Source organism: Apis florea, unplaced genomic scaffold, assembly GCF_048593485.1.
Source record: "Apis florea isolate Af1SG1 unplaced genomic scaffold, ASM4859348v1 contig_3758_pilon, whole genome shotgun sequence".
NCBI lineage: Eukaryota > Metazoa > Arthropoda > Insecta > Hymenoptera > Apidae > Apis > Apis florea.
Genome location: NW_028256839.1, coordinates 935,881 through 961,229, shown reverse-complemented (window position 1 = coordinate 961,229; position 25,349 = coordinate 935,881). Strand labels below are relative to the sequence as shown.

Below are 25,349 nucleotides of genomic sequence, written 5' to 3'. Positions count from 1 at the left end.
TAATTTTTCTTATAGATGCATACATTGCATATATATATATTTTTTAATAGAACAAGACATACTTCATTATACTTCAATTATAAATGAAAAATAAAGAAAAAAAGAACGGAACAAAAAAAGAATTTTCATCATTGTTAATCCAAAACTTAATAAATTGTTTGAGTGTTGATTTAAATAATAAGAAGGACAGAGGAAAAATAATAATCGAGTGTAAGTACGCGTATGTGAGAAAAGAAAAACAATCTTTTTCTAGAAAATATTTTTCTGACAGATTCAAAATGCGATCCATACAGATTTCGATTATAACGTTAATTATTTTAATATAAATCGTATCTGTAATTTTAAAGCAATTAAATTTAGCTTAACTTAAACAAATCTATTTGTAGTTTTCATTGTATGCATACGAGAAAATGTGTGTAAGTAACATACGTGAAATGCCAAGATCCACTGTTCATGCCATTTTATTTCGTCTTTCGATACATACATCGCACAGTTATATTACAAAGATGGCAGCTTTTAAAGCTTATAAGAAGAAATAAATAATCGAACGGGCCAAGTCGATCGTAGCTCGATCACGTTCGAGCTTCGAGACTTCGAGCAAGGATTTCTTTCTCCTCTTTTAATCGTAAATCTACTTAAATAACGAAGAAAAAATATTATATAAAAAGATATAATATAATTATTAAATTATTAAAAAATAATACAAATTGTTTGTTTACAATCATCGAATATGATTTTGTACCTTTCGGCGTTTTTATCTTCTAACCACGTACCGCGTTTAATAACGAATCGCAAAATACGAATATATATAAATACAAAATGATTGTCGATTTAAATTTTCATTCCGTAAAAAAAAAAAAATTGCCTTTTTCACACTCTTTTCACTTATGTTACTATGAATCGCTGAAATTTTTTTTCTGATTTAAAATCGTCTCGATATTTCGATGAATCCTAGCGATTTGCAGTTTCTTGCCTTTCGAAGGCTCTCCATCTTCTATATAAACGTTTCCGCTGACTTCCGGCCAATCGACCATCACAGGAGTCTCTCTTCTTCGATCTGCAAACAAAAATACGTGATATTTAAATTTTTCGATTTGTATATTTACCGTTTTTATCTATTTATCGCATTGTTTATTTTGTATCGTTTTTCTTTTTTTGCATTCTATTTCTAAAAATCAATTTGTAATTGTTTCAACATAATAATCAAATTTTAATATTTATTTCAAATATTTAAAATAGATTTATTGTTAAATTATTTTTATAAATTTGTTCATATTATTTTTCCTTTTCTACTTATATTTTTCAAATTCTAAAGAAATTCTTGAAAAAAATTTTAAACTCTTATATCTTATTAAATTTTAAATATTAAGAAAAATAATGTAAATTCTTTTTATTCGAAAAAGAATTAATAATTCCTTCAAATTTTATTGCTATACAATAATATGTAGTATATATGTATATAAGTATATATGTATAATATTTTATATAATAGTATATCAATCAAATTTATTTTATTATTATATAATATAACAATTATAAATTATAATATACAAATTTCTTGCAACGATAATTAAATTATGATTTTCACAAAAAAATAAAATAAATAATTATTTTTACAATAGATTTTATGTTATTTTATTTTTATGTAGAATCTGATTTTACAAATAAATTTATGTAACTTATGCATATTATTGTTTATGGTATTTATTCATATAAATGTTTATTTCTGATAATCATTATTTATATTATTTTATCATTGATTTATAGAAATCATCATTACTTTATTATTATTTAATAGCCATCTAAAATAATTTAGATAAATAATAATAAATTGTGCACTATGATTTGTTAAAACGTATTAATTTATTATATTAAATTAAATATTTTTAAAAATATTTTTTCTTTTTTTCAAAATATTTTAAAAATATAATTTGGTTTCCATTTAATTTAGATACATTGAAAATTTCATCAAAGATGAAATATATTTTTTTAAAAAATTATAAAAATTCTTATTAATAATATTTGTTATTTTTCGTTACTAAAAATTTTTTTTTCAAATTGTGAAATTAATTATTTTTGGCAAACAAATCAATAAAAATTATAACAAAATTAATCTTAAATTAATTTTATCGATTCTTCTGCAACAAAGTTAAGCATGTTTATATATTTTCATTTTATATAATTTATATACTTATATATTTTCTACAGATCGAACGTTGTTTTTTTATTTAATTTATTTCAAGACAATTAATAACATATCATTCTTATAAGATATTATATTCAATATAAAAAAAAAATTAATTTTTGTTTTTTTTTTATTTTTTATTTTTCAATAAGAAAAAAATATTTATTTTATGAAACATTTAACGCATAAAATAATATTTGAAACTAGTGCCAAATATATCAGTTTAAAAGATTCAACTTACCTAGAAGTTTCTCGAGATATTGGCACCTTGTTTCGGGATCGCCAGGGTTCATGGGTGCGCCGGAAACCAGTTCGGCTAGTTCCGCCTTAACCATTAAATTTAATCGAGCCGAGATCTCTTCTAGACCCACTGCAAATATCGAATAATCTTTATTCTATTCTGTAAGTAGGGCAAATTTTCTTTAATTATTTTTTTTTAATTTTGTTTAATTTTTTTTCGAATGATTTTTGTTACCATACAAAGTGTTCTTTAAAAAGTAATAATTAATTATAATTTTTATATATTTTTAAATTAATAAGATCTTTTATCAATGGAAACAGATTTGAACGAAACATATTTCAAATAATGTTCACTAATATCTAAAATCATATTATATTCTTTATTTGGTCAAGTAAATAATAATTTGAAGAAAAATTATTTGAGGAAATAACGTTTTATTTTTTTAATCGAAACAAATTTTTAATTAAAAAATAATATTAAATTATAAATTATTATATTAATAATAATATACAATAGTAAAAATTGTAGCAAATATGTCAATAACAAACATTAATAATATAAATATTAAAGAAATTAATTATTTTCATTCAAAATTAAATAACAAAAAACTAATTTATTTCATGAAATAAATCATTTAATCACAAATATATTAGTTTATTTCAAAGTACTTTATAAAATATTTGTTAATTTTTTATTTCAAAAGTAAATTATTTTTTAAATAATTATAAAAAATAATTTCAAAATAATGTAAGTCAAAATATCCATTTGAGATGAAAAAATGTATTGAATAATATCGAAATGAATTTAATTGAAAAAGTTTTGCTTAAAATACATTAATTTTTAATTATACTATAAAGTTGCATTTATCGCGTCAATCTAAATTATTTGCATGTCTTCGTATCATTATTAAATTTATCTCTTTATTTTTTTTTATGCATATCATATTATTACAAATTTATTATTATTCATCTTTATATAATGATATAGTGTAAGATTTATTTGTATCAAAAGAGACGATATAATTTTCTTACACTCGAAATTGGACATAAGCTGGATATTTATTTTTAAATTGTATCACTGAAACATATACTAATGTGAAAGCGTATTATTACATCGTTGCATATCAAATATCGTATTAGGATGCACGTAATGATAATACACAATATGCAATATTACCCAATTGTGATATGATACGCAATAAATGAAAATCCAATGTTTAATATTATATAATATCCAAATAGATTTACCTCTATATACTATATATTATTTGCACAATGTAAAATACATATAATCAATTCATGTACATATCAAATTTTGAATGTAGTTAAAGAAAAATTATGACTGTTAAAATATTTGTCCATTGATATGCAATGATATATAAATACACGATATATAAAAAATAATATGATATATTAAGAAGATATAATAATAGAATATAAAGATTTTTTGTTTGTTTAAAAATTATAATACGAATTAAAAATTATAATGAAAAACAAAAAAATGTTTATTAGATGTTATTAGATGTTATTAAATATTTAAAATCTAATAATGAAATTTAAATAATTTAGATAAATGAGCATTCCACTGTATTAAAATTTGATACAATTACGACAATACGAGCAAAAATCGTATTGCATAATTGTCATTGTATAAATAAATAATTAATTATAATAATTAATTTTAGGATTAATTTTATAATTAGTTAATTTTTTGAAATAAGAATATTCGAAATTTGTAATTTCTTATTTATTTAAAATGAAAAAAATATTTTTAAATATAAAAACATTTATAATATTAATAAAATCAACATTCAATTAATATTAGCGATATTCTATAATGAATAACAAATTTTAACATGTTGCGATTGACTTTTCAACTTATTATATATATTCACAAAATTCCTTTAATTCCCCAAGTAAAAAATATAACATCAATTGAAATTATCTATCACATATTAATTAACATTATTTGAAATAAATTTTATCTGAACTTTTCCTTTTTTCACCAAAAATATTTATTTAATTATTAAAATATTATTGTTATTAAATATATATTTATTACCTGATTAATATCAAAACAATATTTCATTTCATATAATAACATAATCAAATTTTTAATTCTTGAATTAAAAATTTTAAATTTAAATTCAACGATAATACAAACAAATTTTGATTAAATTATTTGATCAAATGCATCTAGCTCCGCTAAAGAATTCAACGAAGAAAGGAATCCAATAATTTAAACAACCGATCCCTTTAATTTATTTTTAATTGACAATTTGGTGGGAAAAGTTGGAAGAACGATCGTTCCATCTACTCGAGGATAGAATGCGAGTTGAACGACTATGGAATGCGGTTCTGCTTTCTCAAGGCCCCATGGGATGAATCTAACGATAGCCTCGCTCCGGTCTAAAGTCATGTTTTTCTCCCCTTAAAGAAAAACGTGGCTTGCCAGGTTGGAGAACTATTCAGTTAGAAAATTAAACGGGCTTCACCCGTTGACTTTTCTGATATTATACCTTTTGAAATTATATCTTTTCTTGTTGATAAAGAGAAATCTTTTTATAATTTCAATTAAAAAAAAAAATTCGGATAAATTAAATTAGATACTTGAACAAATTAAAATTCAAAAGAATTTTTAAAATTTTACTTGTTTCATAAAATATCTCATATTATGTATTTAAGTATGTAATAATTTGCATAAATATATTTTAAACATTAAAATTATATTATAATTGATAGATATATAATATTACCAGATAAAAAATAAGAAAAAAATCCTATTTTTAAAAGGAAGTTTATATAATAAACAGAATTAACATATAAGTTATCATAACTTCTCAAATTGACTATTCAGCTTTTTTTTCTTAATAATTTGTTTTATTCTTGCATTATTTATTGAATTAGAATTGATCTTTAAAGAATAATATTTAATTTTCAACTTTATTCAGTTTTTTTTAATAATCTCTCTTTCCATTAAATATCATATATTTTTATGTATAGTTACGTATAGTTAAGATTAATTTCTGATGATGATTCTACATTAGAGATTACAACAAAAAAAAGAAATTTCATAATTTCTTTTTTTTTTTTTTTTTGCCTTTTTTATTATCTTTTAAATTATTTGAATGATTGAAAGAATATATTTTAATATATCAACATAAACGTGAAAAATTTACACAACAAGTTTCAAGATGTAATCATTTTAATTTATAGGAACATAAAGAAATAAATCGATAAATTTAAATTTGAAATATATCATGTTTCTCCATTATGATCTTCATATAAATGACGAGGATTAATTTCACTTATAAAAAAAATTATTAGAAGATATTAGTGGAAAGATTATTATTAATACGTTTATATTGTGTGAATATCACAATTACTTTTATACATATGCACCAATGCAAATCACTTTGTGAAGATCCGTGTTGGAGAATTATCGTTAATTTGTTATGATTGAAGAACATTGGTAGGGGAATCAGGTAATGGAGCCTAACAGGAGAAACGGACTATCCCCAGTCCCCTTTAGTAAGCAGAACCAGCAATGAAACGGTACTGAATGCACAACCATCGGTTGTATTACCAATCCGTTAGTGAGAATGCCGACAATACCTTTTGATTCCAATTGAGGAACAATTCAAATACAATTATAATTGCCATACAACAATATCCAGAACTGAGGAAAATTCAAAACAACTTAAAATAAATAATAAAAAATAGAAATATCTTTAAAATACAAATTTTTAAGAAAATATTATTAATAAATATAATTTTATTCAAATTGTCTAAATTATGACAAAATATTATTTATTATTTACTCTCATTCGAAGTAAATAAAATAAAATGAAATAAAATAAAATATTTATTTTAAAAAACGCAACAAGCATCAATTATATTTGATTATATTTGATTATATTTAATTTTTTTTTTATTCGTTAAAATATTATATAATATTTCTGAAAATAGTATATTCAGTTTCTTATATGTCACATTATATTCAATAATGTATCTTTAAATATATTGTACTATTATAAATTTATTATTTATTATTAAATATATTATATTATTATAATCATAATATATATAATGATATAAAAATATTTATTTAAAATATTATTATTTAAAGTATTTTCTATTTAAATCTCAATCAATGACATATTTCAAAATAATATTTGTATTAAAATATATATGTTAATATATATTTTATTCATCAGATAGCTGTGGAAGATCTCTGTATCTCCGTCGCATTCTGTTCTCGCTTCACTTCATCTAATGCAAACTTAAATTGTTTATATCTTAATAAATAAGTCTTAAACGATATTTTCATTTATATATATACATATATAATTATATCAACTTTTGTGCTTGTTTTGGAATCTAGAATCAATCTTTCAAAAGTGTTCACGAATATTAATTATATTAATATTTTATATACTAGTAAATATATATAAATATATAATAACAAATAAGATATTTTTGTATATAAACTTTTATGTTTGTTTTGATCTTTGGAATCAATCCTTCAAAGATCACAAATATATTAATATGTATATTAACTGTATATTTGAAATACTATTATACTATATTTTTTTATTTAACGATTTCAAAAAATTTATTTGCAAAATACTGTATCATTTCATAAGATAAAAATATATAAAAAATAAAAATTTACTTATCTTTTTTTTAAAAAACTTATTTTTAATATTTTTACAGAATCACTTTATTAAAATTTACATTGCCTGAAACAATTTTGAATCAAATTTCATTTATATGAAATTTACGTGTGAAACAAAAATATTAAAAAAAAAACGAATAATTATCTAAATTTGCATTTCTATACCTATGCCTATTCTATATCTTTTGAACAATATTTTTAAATATTTTTACAATCTCAACAAAAGTATTTTGTTTAATTGAATTTATATTTAACGATCGTTTTCTCAAAATTTTATTTAAAATGTTTCCAAATATTCAATAGCAATAGTTTAATAGAAAATTTATAGGAAAATTTATCATTAATTAAATAAATTATTTGGAATTGAATATTTTTTTTTTATTTAAAAAAGCTACTGTGATAAAAATTTTAATATAAATTTTATCACAACCAATAATTGTTGTATATTTACACGAATGAAATTGTAGATTTTCTTTTACTTCTCAGGAAAAGAATGCTATGATTATAAGGATACAGTAGGTCACACGAAACATTATGCGCACGATCACTGAATTAACAACACCAAATCGGCATTGAAACGAAAATAGTAGCGTTTCATTCATGCCGACTTGAGCAATGACGATTCAAAAGTTTTCCATAAATATCTACTAGTGAGATATCGAATCTTCTAGCAAACATATCTGTCAATAAATTAATCAAACAAAAATTATTTAAAATTTTTTTTGTCAAATTGATATAATTTAACAAAAATTTATTAGTTGCTTTATATATAAATAATATTTTGTGTGGTATTTCATTTCACAATATTCTTTTCGATAATTATACCGGATAAATTGTTTTTACTTTATTATTTTTTTTTATATGGATGATTTTATTTGATTTTAATCTTAAATTATCCTAAAACAAACATAAAAACACAATAATAATATTTATTTATTTATTTATTGTTATAGTTATATTTGTATTTTGTATATTATATTTGTATTTTGAATTTGTAGTTTAATAATTGTTTGAATTTTAATATAGATAAATTTATCAGTCAATATTATGTATATACATATAATGACTAATTTTCAAAATTCAATTATCATTCACCATCTGTGCTGTATATTTTGTTTATTTTAGTTTTTAAATTTATAATTTTAATTTTAATTAATTTCTTCTCTTTTAATCCATTAAAGATTAATTAAAATAAAATGATGCAATTTTTATATATTATAAATAATACAATTATCATATGATTATTTATTACTTATCAAGATACTTAGAAATAAATACAAAAGGTTGCAAAAAAATTAATAACAATTTCATAATAATAAATTATTTTCTTTATTAACTTATTTTTTTTATATTCATTATTTTTTCCTAAAACAAATTGTTAATAAATGAAAGAAGTATTAATAAAAATATAAAATAAAATTTTCGTTATACTTATTTTACTTACTATTCTTAAGTTTTTACAATATAGAAAATTAATACACTCATAACTATTTATATTATAATATAAATAATAAATAAAACTTGTATTTTTTATTTTTATCAACTCTTAACCATTGTTTTTATAACATTTTCTATAACAATAATAAAGAAATTACACTTTTTATCGGAATAATGTTTTCAACAAATATTTTTCATATTTTGAAGAAAAATTACGATTTACGATGATTTATACATGGATAAAAATTTAAGATTCAACGAATAAAAAATAATTTAATACTACTTTATTTCATTTCTTTTTTAATGTTTAATATAATATTAATAATTTAATATAAATTAATTGATTTACAATTCCACAATAATTATGGGCGCAAGAATTGAATACGAGAAGACAAAAAAGGGAATAAAAAATATTTGGAAAAATGTTCCATAAATTGAATGGATCGGTTCCATCACTGAATACACGAAGTAACTTCCTGATGGAAGAAGGTTGGGGAAAAGAGGTATCGAGAAAAGTAGAGGGGGAAAGAGTGGGTTCCGGCGTTGATGAGTTCTGCGTAATGCTCGTTATGCAAATGCGGGTAGTAACATCGTACAAACGTTCATTGTAGATCGTAACACCGTTCGAACTCTCTTCTATTGTATATTATGCCGAGTCACATGGATGACGAGGAACGATCAATCTTGAATCAAAACGCTCAACCTTTCGTTTGTGAACATCGTGACGGCAATTTGCAAACATTGACCGCTTATGCTTTACAGTGCTGAATGAACCGTAAAGAATTTAAAGTAGTCGGGTCACGCGATTTCGTACGCGGTATTATTTCAAATCGAAAAATTTCATTATTCTTTCTCTTTTTCTCCATCCGCCTTTAAATGATTAAGCAATCGAGCAAATCGAGATTTTCTTTAATCGTTTCATTTTATATTTCAATTTTACTTATTTTAATGTTGAACAATGAATATCGTTATGAAAATGTTTTAAAGGTTAAAGAAATTTTTCAAAATTTTGAAGAAAAAAAAATGTATTCGAATCGTTATGAATGTTTTAAGTTTTATAGATCAAAGATGAAAAAAAATGATAAACTTTTATCATTTTTTAAAAATTTGAACAATGAATGTTTTAATTAAACGATATGACATGTAATGATATAGCACATATTATATGCGAATAGGAATGAATTATAAAAATTAGTAAATTCGATAGCATTATTATTTAAATTATAAATTAAATTATATTTTAAAAAAAAATTCCATGCGAATATTGTATATTATACAAATTATATATATATATAATTTTAACAGAAAAAACAATGTGTAAATCACATGATAAATATTCAATTCGATAATCTCTATTATGAATTATTTCATTTTCAATTAACATTTTGCATTCAAGTGAAAATCAGCTATAATAAAATTTTGAAAATGCATATCATATTATTTTTTGATTGAATTCAGTAACATAAGAATTCATTTTACAGAAAAATTTATTATATAATAAATTAATAAAATCTATATCTTATTTCTTCTATTATGACATACATAAACTGAAAAAAATACTTCATTTTTATCAAAATTATTTTAATTTTAAAATGAATATCATTTCCATTAAATATGCGATTTCTTGTGATAATATACAGGATGTTAATATTCATAGAACATTTTTGGAAGATTGAAGTTTCTAGAGATTAAAACAAACATAAAAATTGGTATACAAAAATATCGACCAAGACTCGTTTATTAAATTATGAGTTTGCGTTAGACGAAATGAGACGGGAACAGAATGCGATAGCGATGTAACAAAGACAGAATATTTTTCATTCTGCATCTCGCTTCATTTAATACAAACTTCAATTGTTTATAACTTAATAAATATACCTTGACCGATATTTTTATATATCAATTTTTATATTTGTTTGATTTCTAGAATCAATTATTTCATAAATATATTAATTGTTAAATTAAATAATCTTCTTAGAAATTTTTGAAATATGCAATTATTAAATTAATGACGTGCAATTATTAAATTAATGACGTATTTTCTGCTTATTGTCAGATGTATCGTAGTTAAAATCATAAATTAAATTTTCAATAAATTATAAAATAACAAGAATTTTCTTTTATTATACATTATTTTTGTTATTCCATTATTTATATATATTGTTTTATATTTTAAGAAAACATGTATAATAAATATACATCTTATAAAAAATAATTACTGAAATTTTTATTTCATACATGTTTAAATAAATAAAAAACTTTTATTTTCTTAGAAATAAAAAAGTACTAAATAAACAGGAAGATGTTTTAAAACTATGTTATGTGTTTTAAGTTAAAATTGTTCGAATCCATTTTTAAAAATTCTGAAATCATTAATATGAAATTAATTGCTCTTTGTTTCATTTAATTCTTCTTTATTATTGAAAAATGATATAGTTATATAAAAATTACAAATTACTTTTTCTTGTATATTTATTATATCAACTCCTCTGTAATGCTAATTTAAAAAAGTAATTCTAAATTTTATATTATCTTATATTACCTTAAAATATCTGTTATAAAAAATAATAAATATTTCAAAACTCTTAAAACTATTAATCGAATGCAAATAATAAAAGCAATTTCAAATTGTTACTAAAACTAATATTTTTGCAATAAAATTAATGCATAAATTTAGAAAATTAATTAATAATAAAACAGTAATGAATTAAAAATTCAGTAACTAATTATTTGTAAAAGTTATTAACTAATTATTTGTAAAATTATCGATCAATCAAAATGGCTAAAATTAATTCTTTAATAATAAATATATCGAAGAAAAATATTTATTTTTTGAATATATTAAACAAATAATTGATTGAAATAATAAACTTTTGTATTAAAAATAATTATTAAAAAATTTAAATTCATATTTATTATCTAAAATATTATTTTTTTGTGATTATATTGTGATTATATTGTGATAATTTTGAGAAAAAAATATCTATATAAAAAATAAATTTTTCCTTCCTTATATTTATTTTTCTTGCATGAAATAATTTTCACTCATTCTACGAAATATAAACACGAATATTAATAATATTAATATAATCACAATTGCTTGTAATTCATGATTTCGTGAAAATAATTTTATAAAATTTAAACATTTTATTGTAGGTACAATAAAAAATTTATTTAATTTATTTAATGATTATAATTTATTTTGTTTAATTATTTCGAAACCATATTGAAAAATAATTGAAATCCTTGTTATATATTTATAAAATCATATATTTATTTCAAATAATAATTCTTTAATAAAGAAACAAATTATTATTGTAAATTAATCGACAACCAAATAAATTGAAGAAATAAATGCATATATTTTTATTTCTTATTTTGAATACAATTGTCCACCACTGTTTTGTGCGAACTGTATCAAATGCTCTCAAATAATAGCATGTCTTGCAAATGATGTACAAACACAAATGACACGAGTTCACAAATGAGTATATAAAGAGAACACGAAACGGAGCATCACGAAAGAAATGAGAAGCATCGGACACCAGGACGTCATATCCGGGCGTGATAGATCGAGCCAAGGTGAGCAGAGGTCGTGAGCGGCCCTCTAATGAAGAAAATCTGTCTTGCATTTTAAAGGACTTCTTATCCCCCTCCAAGGAAACGTGTAACAATCATTCGGAATCGAATGAAATAAAATACCAGAACACGAAGTTTTACTAATGCTTAATATACTATTGTTCTACTTCTTGTTTCCTTTTACTGTTATCACGGATACAATTGTGGACAAATTATATTTGAAATTGAAATGAGAAATAATTATTTGAAATAATTTTTCTTAAATTGTCATTTGTTTAGTATTTGAAAAGATAGATAATGTCATTTCTTTTAAATAATGAATTATTTTATCATTTTCTTATTTCATTGACACAAGAAAAAAAATTCAACTCAAAATAGAAATTACGATATATTGTACAAAATTGCATAAATAATATGTACGATATTATTTGAAATATTATTTGAATAATAATATATTATTATATATTTTTTTATAATTGTTTGAAATAATTTCATTTTACAAATATAATTTTTGTTTATTAAATAATAAAAATGTTACCAATAAATTATTTTTTTATAATTATTAGTAGAACGCTATATTAAAAATTTCTTAAATACATAATACTTAAAATGACTTATTTTCATAATATATGTTAAATTCAATTCAATTGTTCTTTTTTTACTTCCACACATAAATAAAAATAAATCACATACAAGCAAAAATTTACAATTTAGAAAAATAGATACAAAATTATAAGATTATTTTACATTATAAAAAATCTGGATAATACCATTTCTAGAAATATGAATAAAATCACTTATAAAAAAACTTATAATAATTCAAAATAATAATTCAAAAATATTTATATAAAAATTTTCAAATAGAGACATACCTTTTATCGAGAAACAAAACTTAACTTAAAAAAAATTTATTTTTAGCTAACTTATTTTCCATAGTATAGAATCATTTTGTTAATTTTATTAATTTAATAATTTTAATATTCTGTTTCGAAGCAATTAATAAACTTACCAGGTTCGAAGTTCTTTTTCATCCGACGCCACTGTCTCGCATAGACTAAAGCCGAGCATCCTGCGACCAGAAAAAAGAGAATACAGGCACACACGGCAAGGATCAACGCGACCGTTTGCCAGTCCCATAAGATTCTCTCTTTTGAAATAGTTGTGCTTCTTGGATGAGGCTCGTTCAATGCCTATATAATTTCGTTACCTCTTTATTTCAAATTTGGCGAAAGGAATAGAATTAAATCTTAAACATGGTGATCGATTTGATAAATATCTTCAAAATAGTCGATAACATTAAAAATTGTTTCAGATAAAAATTGAATGATTTCAAAGGATGTCATGTTTGTTTTTTATAGATAAGAGATTTGTGATTGAAATCTTTAGATTTTAGAAAATCATGAAAAACGATTTTTAATCATTTATTTCATAATTAATCACAGTTAAATTTTTATAACATATAAATAATTGATCTATAAAATGTATTTTTTAAATTTTTATTAAAGACTTAGATAAGAAAAATTGTAAAAAGTAATTTTCACTATTTTCTTCATTTTCGACAAATTGCAATTTTATTATTTTTTTTTTTTTTTTTTTACATTTTTTATCATTTAATAAACTAATTTTTTTAACTTCCGGAAACAATTCAACATATTAAATCCATCTTTAAAAAAGTTATTTTTTAAATCCATTGTATAAAGTAGGAAATATTATTTGCTGATATCAAAAATTAAATTATTATTACACTGTAGAAATATATATATATAAAATCTATAATATACATAATAATTTTTAAATTATTTCTGCCATTTTAGCATAAGCATCGTAAAACGTAATCGTAACTTTTAATTAGAAATATCATCGATAAAATAAAAACGAGTGTTTTCTATCCTAGCTCAAGCAACAATTTTACAATAATTGTACCTCATTTTTTGTTTCCCATTGAATATCTTGCTCCGATCTGTCAATAAAATCCTTTGATTCCTGTCTAATCTGTTGCTGATCCAAATCTGGGAACCTCCATAACATTTTCGAAGTAACCGCTTCGAGGCTTCTTTGGCCGATTTCCGGCCGTTTTCTCGTCGAAAGAAAAGACCAATCGAGCTCAAGAGCAGAGAGTGGACCACAAATGGCATCCTTGTAAATCGCGCAGGGGCTCAAAGTAAAATCAGGAGCGCATCTGGTGCAAGGCAAACAGGTGGCATGCTCGACCGACCAAAATTCGAAACCTGGTTTGCAGACCGGATATCGGGGAACGGATGTTGAGCAGCCAGCCTTGCGGAGACCGACCAATAGCAGTAGCACGGCCAACAGATATCCCCGATTGGGCTTCCGAGGCATCACCTGAAATTAATTTTTATACTTTACTCTATTCTTAACAAAGTCATGACACGTGAAATACTGGATTGGTCGATTTTGAAGAATTAAATCAATTTGTTGTAAATATATATATATATATAGAACACTGATTTTTTTGTTGACGATCGATTTTAAACGTCTAAATTAAAATACAAAAATTGATATATGAGAAAGATTAAGATTTATTTAAGATTTAAATTACAAGCAATTGAATTTGTGTTAAATGAAGCGAAACGAAGAAACGCTTTGTCCTTGTTACAGTATTGTCGCATTTTGTTTCCATCTCACTTCATCCATTGCGAATTTAAATTGCCTCTAAGTAAACTAGAATTTTTATACAATATATGATTTCTATTATTATACATATATTTTATATATTTTTTATAAACAATATATATATATTATCGCTCAAAAATAGTCTAGATAGTTACAAAGTCTCCATTATAAATGTAATTAATCTTTATGATATATATAATATACATAAAATATTTATAATAATATTTATAATCTTTATAATATTTATCTTTACTTTGACGTTTTATATTTAAAATTACTTGTTTTAAAATTATTTAAATTTGTTTACCAATATTATAATTAAATACATGTTTTGTCGATATTCTACTATGATTAAATATTATTATTTGCTAAATACGGTAATTTTTTAATCAATTTCGTTATTGTTTCTAAAATTCTTTCATTTCTTCTAAAAAGAAATTCTTCACTTCCACAAAGCTTTTTAAACAACTAAATCATTCTATTGAATATCGTCTTTATGAAATTATATTATTATATATATTTTCATTTATAGATAAAAGATCATTTTTACATAAATTTTATCGTATTATATTTTTTTCTATACATAATATTAACAATTATAAATAAGAAAATGATTATAAATGATTGTAAATCCTTTTTCTTTACAAAACTTTCATTTTGTACAGAATAAGAGAATATCCGGATAGTTTTGAGTAATAATATATACACGAATATTAAATTTAAATCATGTTCTGAAACTTTTGATTACGATATTATATTGAAAGCTGACAAAATTTTGAATATTTATATATGAATATCTATAGAAGCAGCATCTAAGAATATTCAATATGATATTGAAATACTATATTACGTGTAAATATTTTGTAAAATAATTTTTTTTTCAGATGAATTTTTTTAAAATAGCAATTTATATATAGCTAAATCTATATAAAATTATTGTCATTTTTCAAATATTACATAGTTTGAAAAATTAAATTTTAACTATTATGATATATTTTTTACATATTAATTGAATATCTATTTTGTTACATAATTTTATTTGCATAAAAATCCCCAGTTTACCAGTAATTTAATAAATAGATCTTCTTAATCAATATTTTTGTATTGTTTTAGAATTTGTTATTGTATTTGTTTTAGATTCAAGAATTAATCTTATAAAGAATATATTACGAATGTATTAACACTCTACATATTCATCTTTAAAATTAAATCTGAACTGTGTATAAATATTGTTAAAAATTTTTATATAATTTACTATTCATTTTTTTATTTATATATTTATATATTATTAAATCATTATATCATTATATATTATATGCATTATCCGATTTTATACCAATTTGATTTACATGTTTCTTGTTTAATATAAATCTTTTTAATGATTAATATAAAACAAAATTGTCCAGTGTATTTTATGATTAATCTCTATTGAAAAAATAATTTGAAATTATATTAGCATAAAAAAAACTTAATCAATATATATTAATATAATTAATCTCTTTTAAAAAAAATTTTAATATTAACCCAAAATTAAATTTAATATATTTTCGAAATTTTAAATTGTATCGATGCACCATTTAAAGACCTAAAATAAACTGAAAAAGAAAAAAGAAATTTAATAAGATATTATAAATATTAATTTAGAACTCTTACTATTGTTTAAATATTCGAATTTATGTTTTCGAATATTTATTTAATCGAATAATTATAATTATAATTGAATATCCAAATATTTTATCCACTTAATAATTTAGATCAAAATAGATCTGAATACTTAGATACACATTTAATCCTTTATCTTAAAATAACATTTTGAGATATCATAAATTTCTAACAAAAATTTCTGCAAAACTAATAAACATACAATTTTAAAAATTACAATGATGTGAATAATTATTCATTTTACATCATTTATAAAAACATTGACAAAAAAAGAGAAAAATATTTTTTAATGGAATAGTATTTTTATTCTCAATAAAAATGTGTTTAAAAATTTGAAACCGATTTATTGTCATAGCCAAGATTAAATTTTGATCTCGACATCACTGAAAAAAAATCTAATTTTGTATTCTGACAAAAAAGTTGTCAAAAATTAATAATATTACAATAATTAAAAGATGAATAAAATTTACTTGAATAGAGATAAAAGTCTAAATATATTATTGATATTTTTACTTACTTGTCATATAATATCTAAAATAAAAAAAAAATTAAATACTGAATATAAGAATATTAATATTATATATTGAATTTACATTTTTCCTTATTCTAAAATGCAATTTTAAAAAAACATTTCTTTTTTTTTAATTTTTGTTTTATTAAATTCAAAAAAAATCAAGATTCCAATTTATTAATAAATATATTAATAAATTTGATGTCTTTAATCTAAAGTCAAAAGTATCATATTCAAAGAAAAATTTCATATTTGAATCCGAAAATACTTATTTAAATAATTACTGTACATAACAAAAAAGCTTGTAATGTATAAATAGAATTATGAACACGAAATAGAAACGAAAATTTTATATCTACAAAAATCTATAAAAATCATAAATCAGTTATCGGTGAGAACTATCTTTCCCTGAATCTTTACCTGTCCCTGAACACATACTATGTGAGATATATATATTAGTCTTTGTCAGATTTAAATTCAGATATTCGAATACTTAAATATATTCTTAAAACAAATTTCAAATTTATTTGTAATGCATGGATATCTGGATAATAAGAATTCTAATTTGATTCTAATTTCACATATTAAAATTTATAGAAATATACAAAACAAATATAATTATCAAAAATTTATACAAAAATTTAATAATACAATAGCGAACTAAAATATATTCAAAATTATGATAAATTTTCGAAAAACTAGTTTTCCATTGATGATTCGATATTTAAATAAATTTTTTCTATATATATAATCAATTGTATTATTTAATATTTTTATAAATTATTTAATAAACAATTTAAATGAATTCATTGCTATTTTTTTGATTTTATATAATTTTGTTTTTATATAATGTATAAATATATATATTTTTGAGTATATGACAAGTTTGAAGAATCGATTCTAAAGACCAAAACTCAAAAAATAAAAATATAAAAATTGATGTATAAATTTGGTTCATCTAATAGGAATTTAAATTTATAAACAATATATAAAGAAATAGATAAAGTTTAATCTAATAAATAAATTTTAATCGAAATTTTTGTATAGTATTTTATATTTATTTTTCTATAAAATCAAAGATAATTGTGATAATCATTGCATTATTTTAATTATCATTAATTTCTAATTACTTCAAATAATTTTAATCTATTTCTGCACTTTGTTTATAATTATCATTATTATTTTATTTATTTTAATTATATTTTATATTATATATTAGTATATTTTATATATATTTTTAGAATGGCAAATCCAAATTATTATAAACAGTATAATAGTATGTATAAATAACGATTAAAATACTATTTAAAATTATTATTTAATTTTATAAATATTTATAAGATATGTTTCAATTATATATTATATATTTATTTATTATTATTTAAAATTAATATTTTATTATTTATATAAATATGTTTTTTTGTCTATTTTTTTACTTAGTTTCTTTGAAATAATAAATAAAAATATGTTAGATAATTAAAATTCAAATTTAAGTATATATAATAGATAATATTTCAAATAAATTAACTAAAGTTATTGAAATTAAAAATTATGAAATTTTGTCCAAATTCAATCTGTATTTTTTAATATTATTATTTTTTAATAAATTTTATTATTATTATTTTTAAATAAATTTTTTATTTTTAACAAAATTTTATGAATATATAAAGTATGATGGATCATATATGCACTAATTTTTTTTTGCAATATCAATTTAAAAAAACAAAATATTCAAATTTTCAATGTTTTTTTCTTTTTTTTTTTATCATGATAACGACATGAGATAGAACAAAATATTAAATCATAAATGTTCAAGTGTTATTCCAAGATAAATTGTATTTAATAAAATATACTAAAATTTTAAAGATTCAACTGATTTTATTCTCTCAAAAAGATTTATCAGAACAGTTGTTCTATTCTCTATAACTCTTCATGTTTTAAATATATGCAAACTTTCATGAAAATCATCAAAATTTTTAGATTAGATCAATTTTTTTATAATATTTTATAATATGATGTTAATAATAACATTTTTGTGACCGATTAAAATTTATATTCTAAATATTTTTCTTTTGTGTTATTTCATTTTTTTTGGCGAAAAATAATAAAAATATTTAATAATTATATTGAGATAAAAAGTTTTAATAAGCATAAGTTATATTTATCAATTCTTTTCTTTTATTTTCATTGAATACATTTGCCTATTGTGTAATTAAAATAAGAATTGTTATATATTTTACTGTGTTATACATATTACTCTTAATAAATATACTTTTTGTACAACTTATAATATAATAGAATCTTCTATTATTGATAAATTAATTCAATAATATAAAAATATTCTTCAATATAAAGTAATTTATATTGAAAACTAAACATAAATTATATTGTCCTAATTTAATCATTAATTAAGATTTTGTGTGAAAAAATTAATTTAGGAAATATAAATTTTTTTATAACATTTTTCTAATTATTTAAGCAATTGTTAAGCAATTAGTAAATTTTTTACTAATTTAATTAAAAGAAGTAACTTTTGTCTAAAAATTGTATCTCTTTATAATTTACGAATTATAAAATAAAATGGAATAATAACGAATTTTCGAAGATTAATTTCTTTCTTTTAGAAGGAACTTATAATAAATCTATATACTGTACATAATTATAATATATATTCTACGTTTTCCCAAAATTTCATTTTTTAATTTCCAGATTTGATGATTTTATATTATTAATTCAAATTCTTAATATTGAATATAGTATTAAGAATATTTTTGTATACATTTCTAAAATGCTGAATGGTAATTATATATTTATAGGAAAAAATTATTGAAAATATTGTTCTTACACATATCAAGATCAATTTCAAATGTCTTTTCTTACATGCATATAATTGTTTATGAAAATAAAATATGAAGAATGATACAAAATTAATATATAATAATATTATATAAAATAATGAAGGAAAATATAATAATTATAATCAAAGAATCTATAGCTAATAGTAAAACATAATTAGGAATGGTAGAATTTCAAATAGAATTCAAAAAATATTCATCAATGAAATTTTAGATAAAATAATATATTTGAAAATTCTAAAAAAAATTTTAAAAATTGATTAAATGTAATTAAATTAGATTTACTAGAAAAATATTGTTTTCAAAAAGATAATGATTCAAAAAAATTTCATTCAAAACAACAAAAATTGTTAAAATATTATACGAAATATTATACGAGATTATAATATTATTAATTGTCGTTTGAAAATTGTTAAAATATTATACGAGATTATTAATTATTATTAATTTTAAATTATTAATTATTATAATAACTATTAAATGACTGATAATACGGAAAAAAGTGTAAAAGTTTAAAAGTTTTTATTTATTTAAAGAATAAATGGAAAAAACAAGAAATGTCACAAAATGTCAAAAAATACTTTAGTCTATTAATAAAAAAATAAGATGAATTTAATTATATGAATTGTTTATAAAATTAAGTATATATTTCAATTAATTAAACAAAAGAAATGATTAATGAAATCAAGAAAATTATAAGAAATTCTAAAAAAATAGATATTATTCGTTTTTTCACACTTTTCTTTTATTTAGATTATAACAATGAAAAATAAGAATTTTTTTAACCAAAGTTTCGATAATTATTTGAAAATCATTTTATATTTTTTAAATGAAATATCATTTCAATATAACAAAATAGCGAAAAAAAACAGACTTAACATATAATTCACAACAAACATATAATAATTAAGTAATGAAAAAGTTATAATAATTAATAAGTGTTACCGAAATAGAGAATGAAGTTTCCTCTTTCAATTTTTATTAAATGAAATTTTGTAAAACATAACCAGATATATATCATAATATGCAATACAAAAAACTATCTTAATAAGTTTGTATAGTCATAGTTGTTATTTGTAGTCATAATTAAATTATTTTTAATCTCGTTAATTTATCGATAACATTGATTAGATAACGAAAATTAAATAAATTTAAATTTACTGATATGTGACATTCTTAGTCCAACAACTATAAATTTAATTACAATATTTTGATCGTTGAAAAGATGCAATATCATAAGAAATATACAAAATTAGAAAATTTTACAAAAATTAATTAATGACTCGATTAAAATTTCTGAAAGTACTTTAAAAATAAAAAATAATAATAAAAGAATAATAATAATAATAATAATTACAATAATAATAAATTCAATTCTTGTTTATGTTATGTTTATGTTATGTTTATGTTATATATTTGATGCATTAATATTTAATTTGTATAATATCAAAATATTATATATAATATAATATATTATAAAGAAAAAGGAAATAAAACAAATATGAGATAAGGTAGAAATATCATTTTTGACTTGTATACAATATTAGCTTTGACAATGATTATACTTCAAATATTATGATAACACGCTATATAGCAATTATTGATAGTTATTTTTTTTTATTAGACGTTTTATATTTTAGTTGTAATAAAAATTTCTATACGCATTTATTAAAATAAAATTTAGTTTATTTTGTGATTTTTAAAAAAACGGAAAAGATAAGTTATATTATAATAATTGTAATTTTATATAAATGAAAATTTGAAATTTTCATGCTTTCGATTATGATATAATAAGAGAAAACGAAAAATGACAAATTGATGAAAATATAAGATTTTTGACTAATAATAATATAATTAAAATTTTCTGAACATTTTAAAGGCGAATTATAGAGATATACTAATTGTAAATTTATTATAATTACGGGTTTAGAAAACATAATTTGCACATTATTAATGCGATTATTAAAAAATGAAATCAATTGTTTATTTAATTGTGATTTTTATATTATTTGACGATATGAACTGTACATTTTTGTAAAATCTTTCCGTTATTACTTTAATACATTTAAAACAAATTTATAACTTATTTCCCTTAAAAATAAAAGTAATATTATCTAAATTTGAATAATCCGCATTTGTATTTATTTTTTTTTTAAAAATTAAAAAAATCAAAAGTTTTATAAGATCAATATAACATTTATATTTATATAGCATATTTTATAATTTCTCAAAATTTTTTGTTTAATTTTTTTATTTCTTATTATTATGAAATTTCCTAAAATGAAGAACAAATCTTTAACAAAAAATAAAATAAGTATTCATACTTTTTTTATTAATAATTAATATTTTTTCAACTTATGAATTAAAAAATGATTAACATTATATTTTATTAAATTATAAATAGTTTTTGATTTTTTTTTTAAATACTCTATTTTTTATGTAATTATATTTACAAATTTAATTCATTTATACTTGAAATTTTATATATATCATTTTATATATATATAATATATAATATAAGTATATATTATTTTTATGTATATAATATATAGTATAATAACTATTTTTAATATAACAACAATTATTATTTAAATTAATAATTTTATTTAAGATAAATATTTTCCATGTATCACTATAAGGTGAAATAAATCTTCAATTAATTCATTATAATTAAATTGTTTTATATTTTCAATATTTGTTTGAAATATCATTTTTATTCTAAATTTAATTTAAAATGAATTTTTTTTTTAAATGATATATAAATTTATAAAATTTGTATTATCTATTATAAATTTTATACTCTTAGAATTTTATAGAAAATTTGTAATTTCAATATTTGATATTCAATTACTTAAAATGGAAAATACTAAAAAATATTATAAAAACAAAATAAATACTAATAAATTAAAATTAATATAATAATTAAAATAATATCGCACATATAAATATTTTAATTGTGCAAATATAATTATTTTCAATATATAATAATTTTTTCGATTAATAAATCGTTCATAAGAACAAAAACATTTTTTTCAGATAATTCGTTGGAATAATCGAGCGTGTAAAGTAGTCGTTTAACTGGCAAAACCGGCCAGACCGTTTCCACTTCCGGCTCGTTTGCGATGTAATTACATCCGTAGTTGTATCGCGAGCATATAGTCTTATGAGTATGCGTACGCACGTGTATTAAAATAGTTTCGACATGAATCAATTGACCGCAATTCAGTTGTGATTTTATTCTGATTTTTGTTAATATTAAATATTATAATTAATCATTTATAAATAACTAAAAATCATAAATAATAATTCTATTATTAATATAATATGTCTTTCGATATACATATATGTATACATTTTCACAATATTTCAACTGGATTTAATAATAAATTCTAATTATTATATTCCAAATTATATATAATTATTATAATAATTATATTCCAAATTAATAATAATAATTAATATTAATATATCAATATATAAAGCTTCAATATTTTGAATTTAAAATAACATTTATTAAAAATTAAATAGTATATTTGATATATTTAAAATAAAATTAATTAATTATTAAATGAATGAAATAATAAAAAATAGAAAAAATAGAAAATTGTGTCGCACAAATAGAAAGCATAGCGTTCTGTCTGTAATAAAGGTTTCACCCGGGCTATTTAAAATTTGATACGCGCGCTTCTACCAATCTTGCTTCTCGATTGCGTGACAAATATAAGTATGCAGTTCGCGTACTAGAATCATGGTAACGCAAAATGACTATACGTCATAAATCTTTATTCAAATTTTTTGATAAGTTTTTATCACACTTTTATGATAAAATCAAGTAACAAATGATAATCTCAATAACATATTCATAACTATTTACAGATTACTTTGTATTATATTAATTCTATAATATAGACATATATAAAAATTATTACAATGTTTTTATTTCTCTTAAATACACTTCTCAAAAATAATAATTTTACCAAGTATTTATATTTAATTTAATAAACTATTTTATTGTATTATTATTAAGAAGCTATATTTTGTTTTGATTTGTTGATGTTATAAACTTGTAAATATAATTTATAGCATAATATAAATATAAAATATAATTTAAATATACAATATATGAACAAATATAAAATATATAGTATGTAATAAATTATTTCCAATAATATTTAATTAAATAATTTTTTATAAAATAAAATTTAATTAATTTCACCTATTTATAGTAGTTATTCTTAATATTTAATTTATATTTGATATACTATTCTTAATAACTATTAATAACATACATATAATTTTATTGCACTAATATCATTCATAAATCTCATTGACATTCTATGTTTGTTATGTCATTGAATACACATATACAAGTCAACTAAAATTATTTTATTTTATATTTTATATTATATATTTTATATTTTAGTACAAATATTAAATATTAAATATTTCAAGTTATTTGTAATATTATTTACATTTAATATTTTAACATTTTATAATCTTAATTTCTTATAATTATAAATTTAAATACAAATTATATAAAAATATGATTTTTATTAAATTTAAAATAATTGATCTTCATTTAAGCTACTAAATTGATAAATGATATATACATATTAATAGATAGATAAATATACATATTTAACATTCATATTATAATATAAATTATATAAATTCTATTGAATTATTAAATATAAAAAGAATTCAATAAGAAATAAATACAATAAATAAAATAATAATAAAATAAAAACATGTTTGATTGAATTAAAATAAAATAATATTTAAAAGAAGATATACTGACAATACATTTACATAAATAAATATAAGTTTATATATATAATTATACATACGCTGCCTTCGATAAATGCAGGCCTATCATGACGCAATCCAATCGATGTATCCAAGAATGATCACCGGGAGAGAAACCAACAAAATATCCAGAATACACAAAAAATCATTAAACTTTCCATTCGAACGAAATCGTAAATAATAAATTAAATAAAAATTTATAAGTTCTAAATCTTCTTCAAAGCAAAATTAATAAAATTCCATTTTCGGCATATTAAAATATAAATACAGAAGCGGTACTTCAAAAAAATCTCCACCACTACAAAATAGACGCGCACCGCCCGCCGACCACAACACAACTGACTAGACTGGTTATTCTAATTTCCGCCCACGATCCTCCCTTAGAAAGAGAAAAAGTTTTAAAAGAAAGAAAGAGATACTGAAAAGAAAGAGATATGAAAAGAAACTTAGAGGTGGAAAAAGATAAAAGAAGATAGAGGGAGCCACGTGGTGAAATAAAAAAGAAATAGTGATGGCTTTAAACCTTGATATTTATTGTTGACAGTACAATTTCCAATACAACATATAATACTTCATTAAGTGTAAGATTAAATATCTTACGTATTAATGACAATCTTATCATTGACAATAGGTATATATAAGAAAATTTTAATATAATTTCACAATTTAATTAAATTATCATTTCAACATAATATAAATAATATAAATAAAAATATTAAAATTAAATATTATAGTTTATATATCAATATAATATTATATCAA

At 19.7% G+C, this 25,349-nt stretch overlaps 1 protein-coding gene across 1 annotated transcript; it reads right to left on the bottom strand.

Annotated features, from left to right (window-relative positions):
* Positions 1-445: 445 nt before the first annotated feature.
* wgn (Tumor necrosis factor receptor superfamily member wengen) lies at positions 446-25,094 on the bottom strand. The gene is made up of 5 exons (XM_003695728.4): positions 24,629-25,094; positions 14,043-14,462; positions 13,129-13,309; positions 2,427-2,555; positions 446-1,057 (listed from the first exon to the last, which is right to left on the bottom strand). The coding sequence occupies exons 2-5, from the start codon at positions 14,457-14,459 to the stop codon at positions 894-896; spliced, it is 891 nt and encodes a 296-aa protein (XP_003695776.2). The 5' UTR covers positions 14,460-14,462; positions 24,629-25,094; the 3' UTR covers positions 446-893.
* Positions 25,095-25,349: the final 255 nt, after the last annotated feature.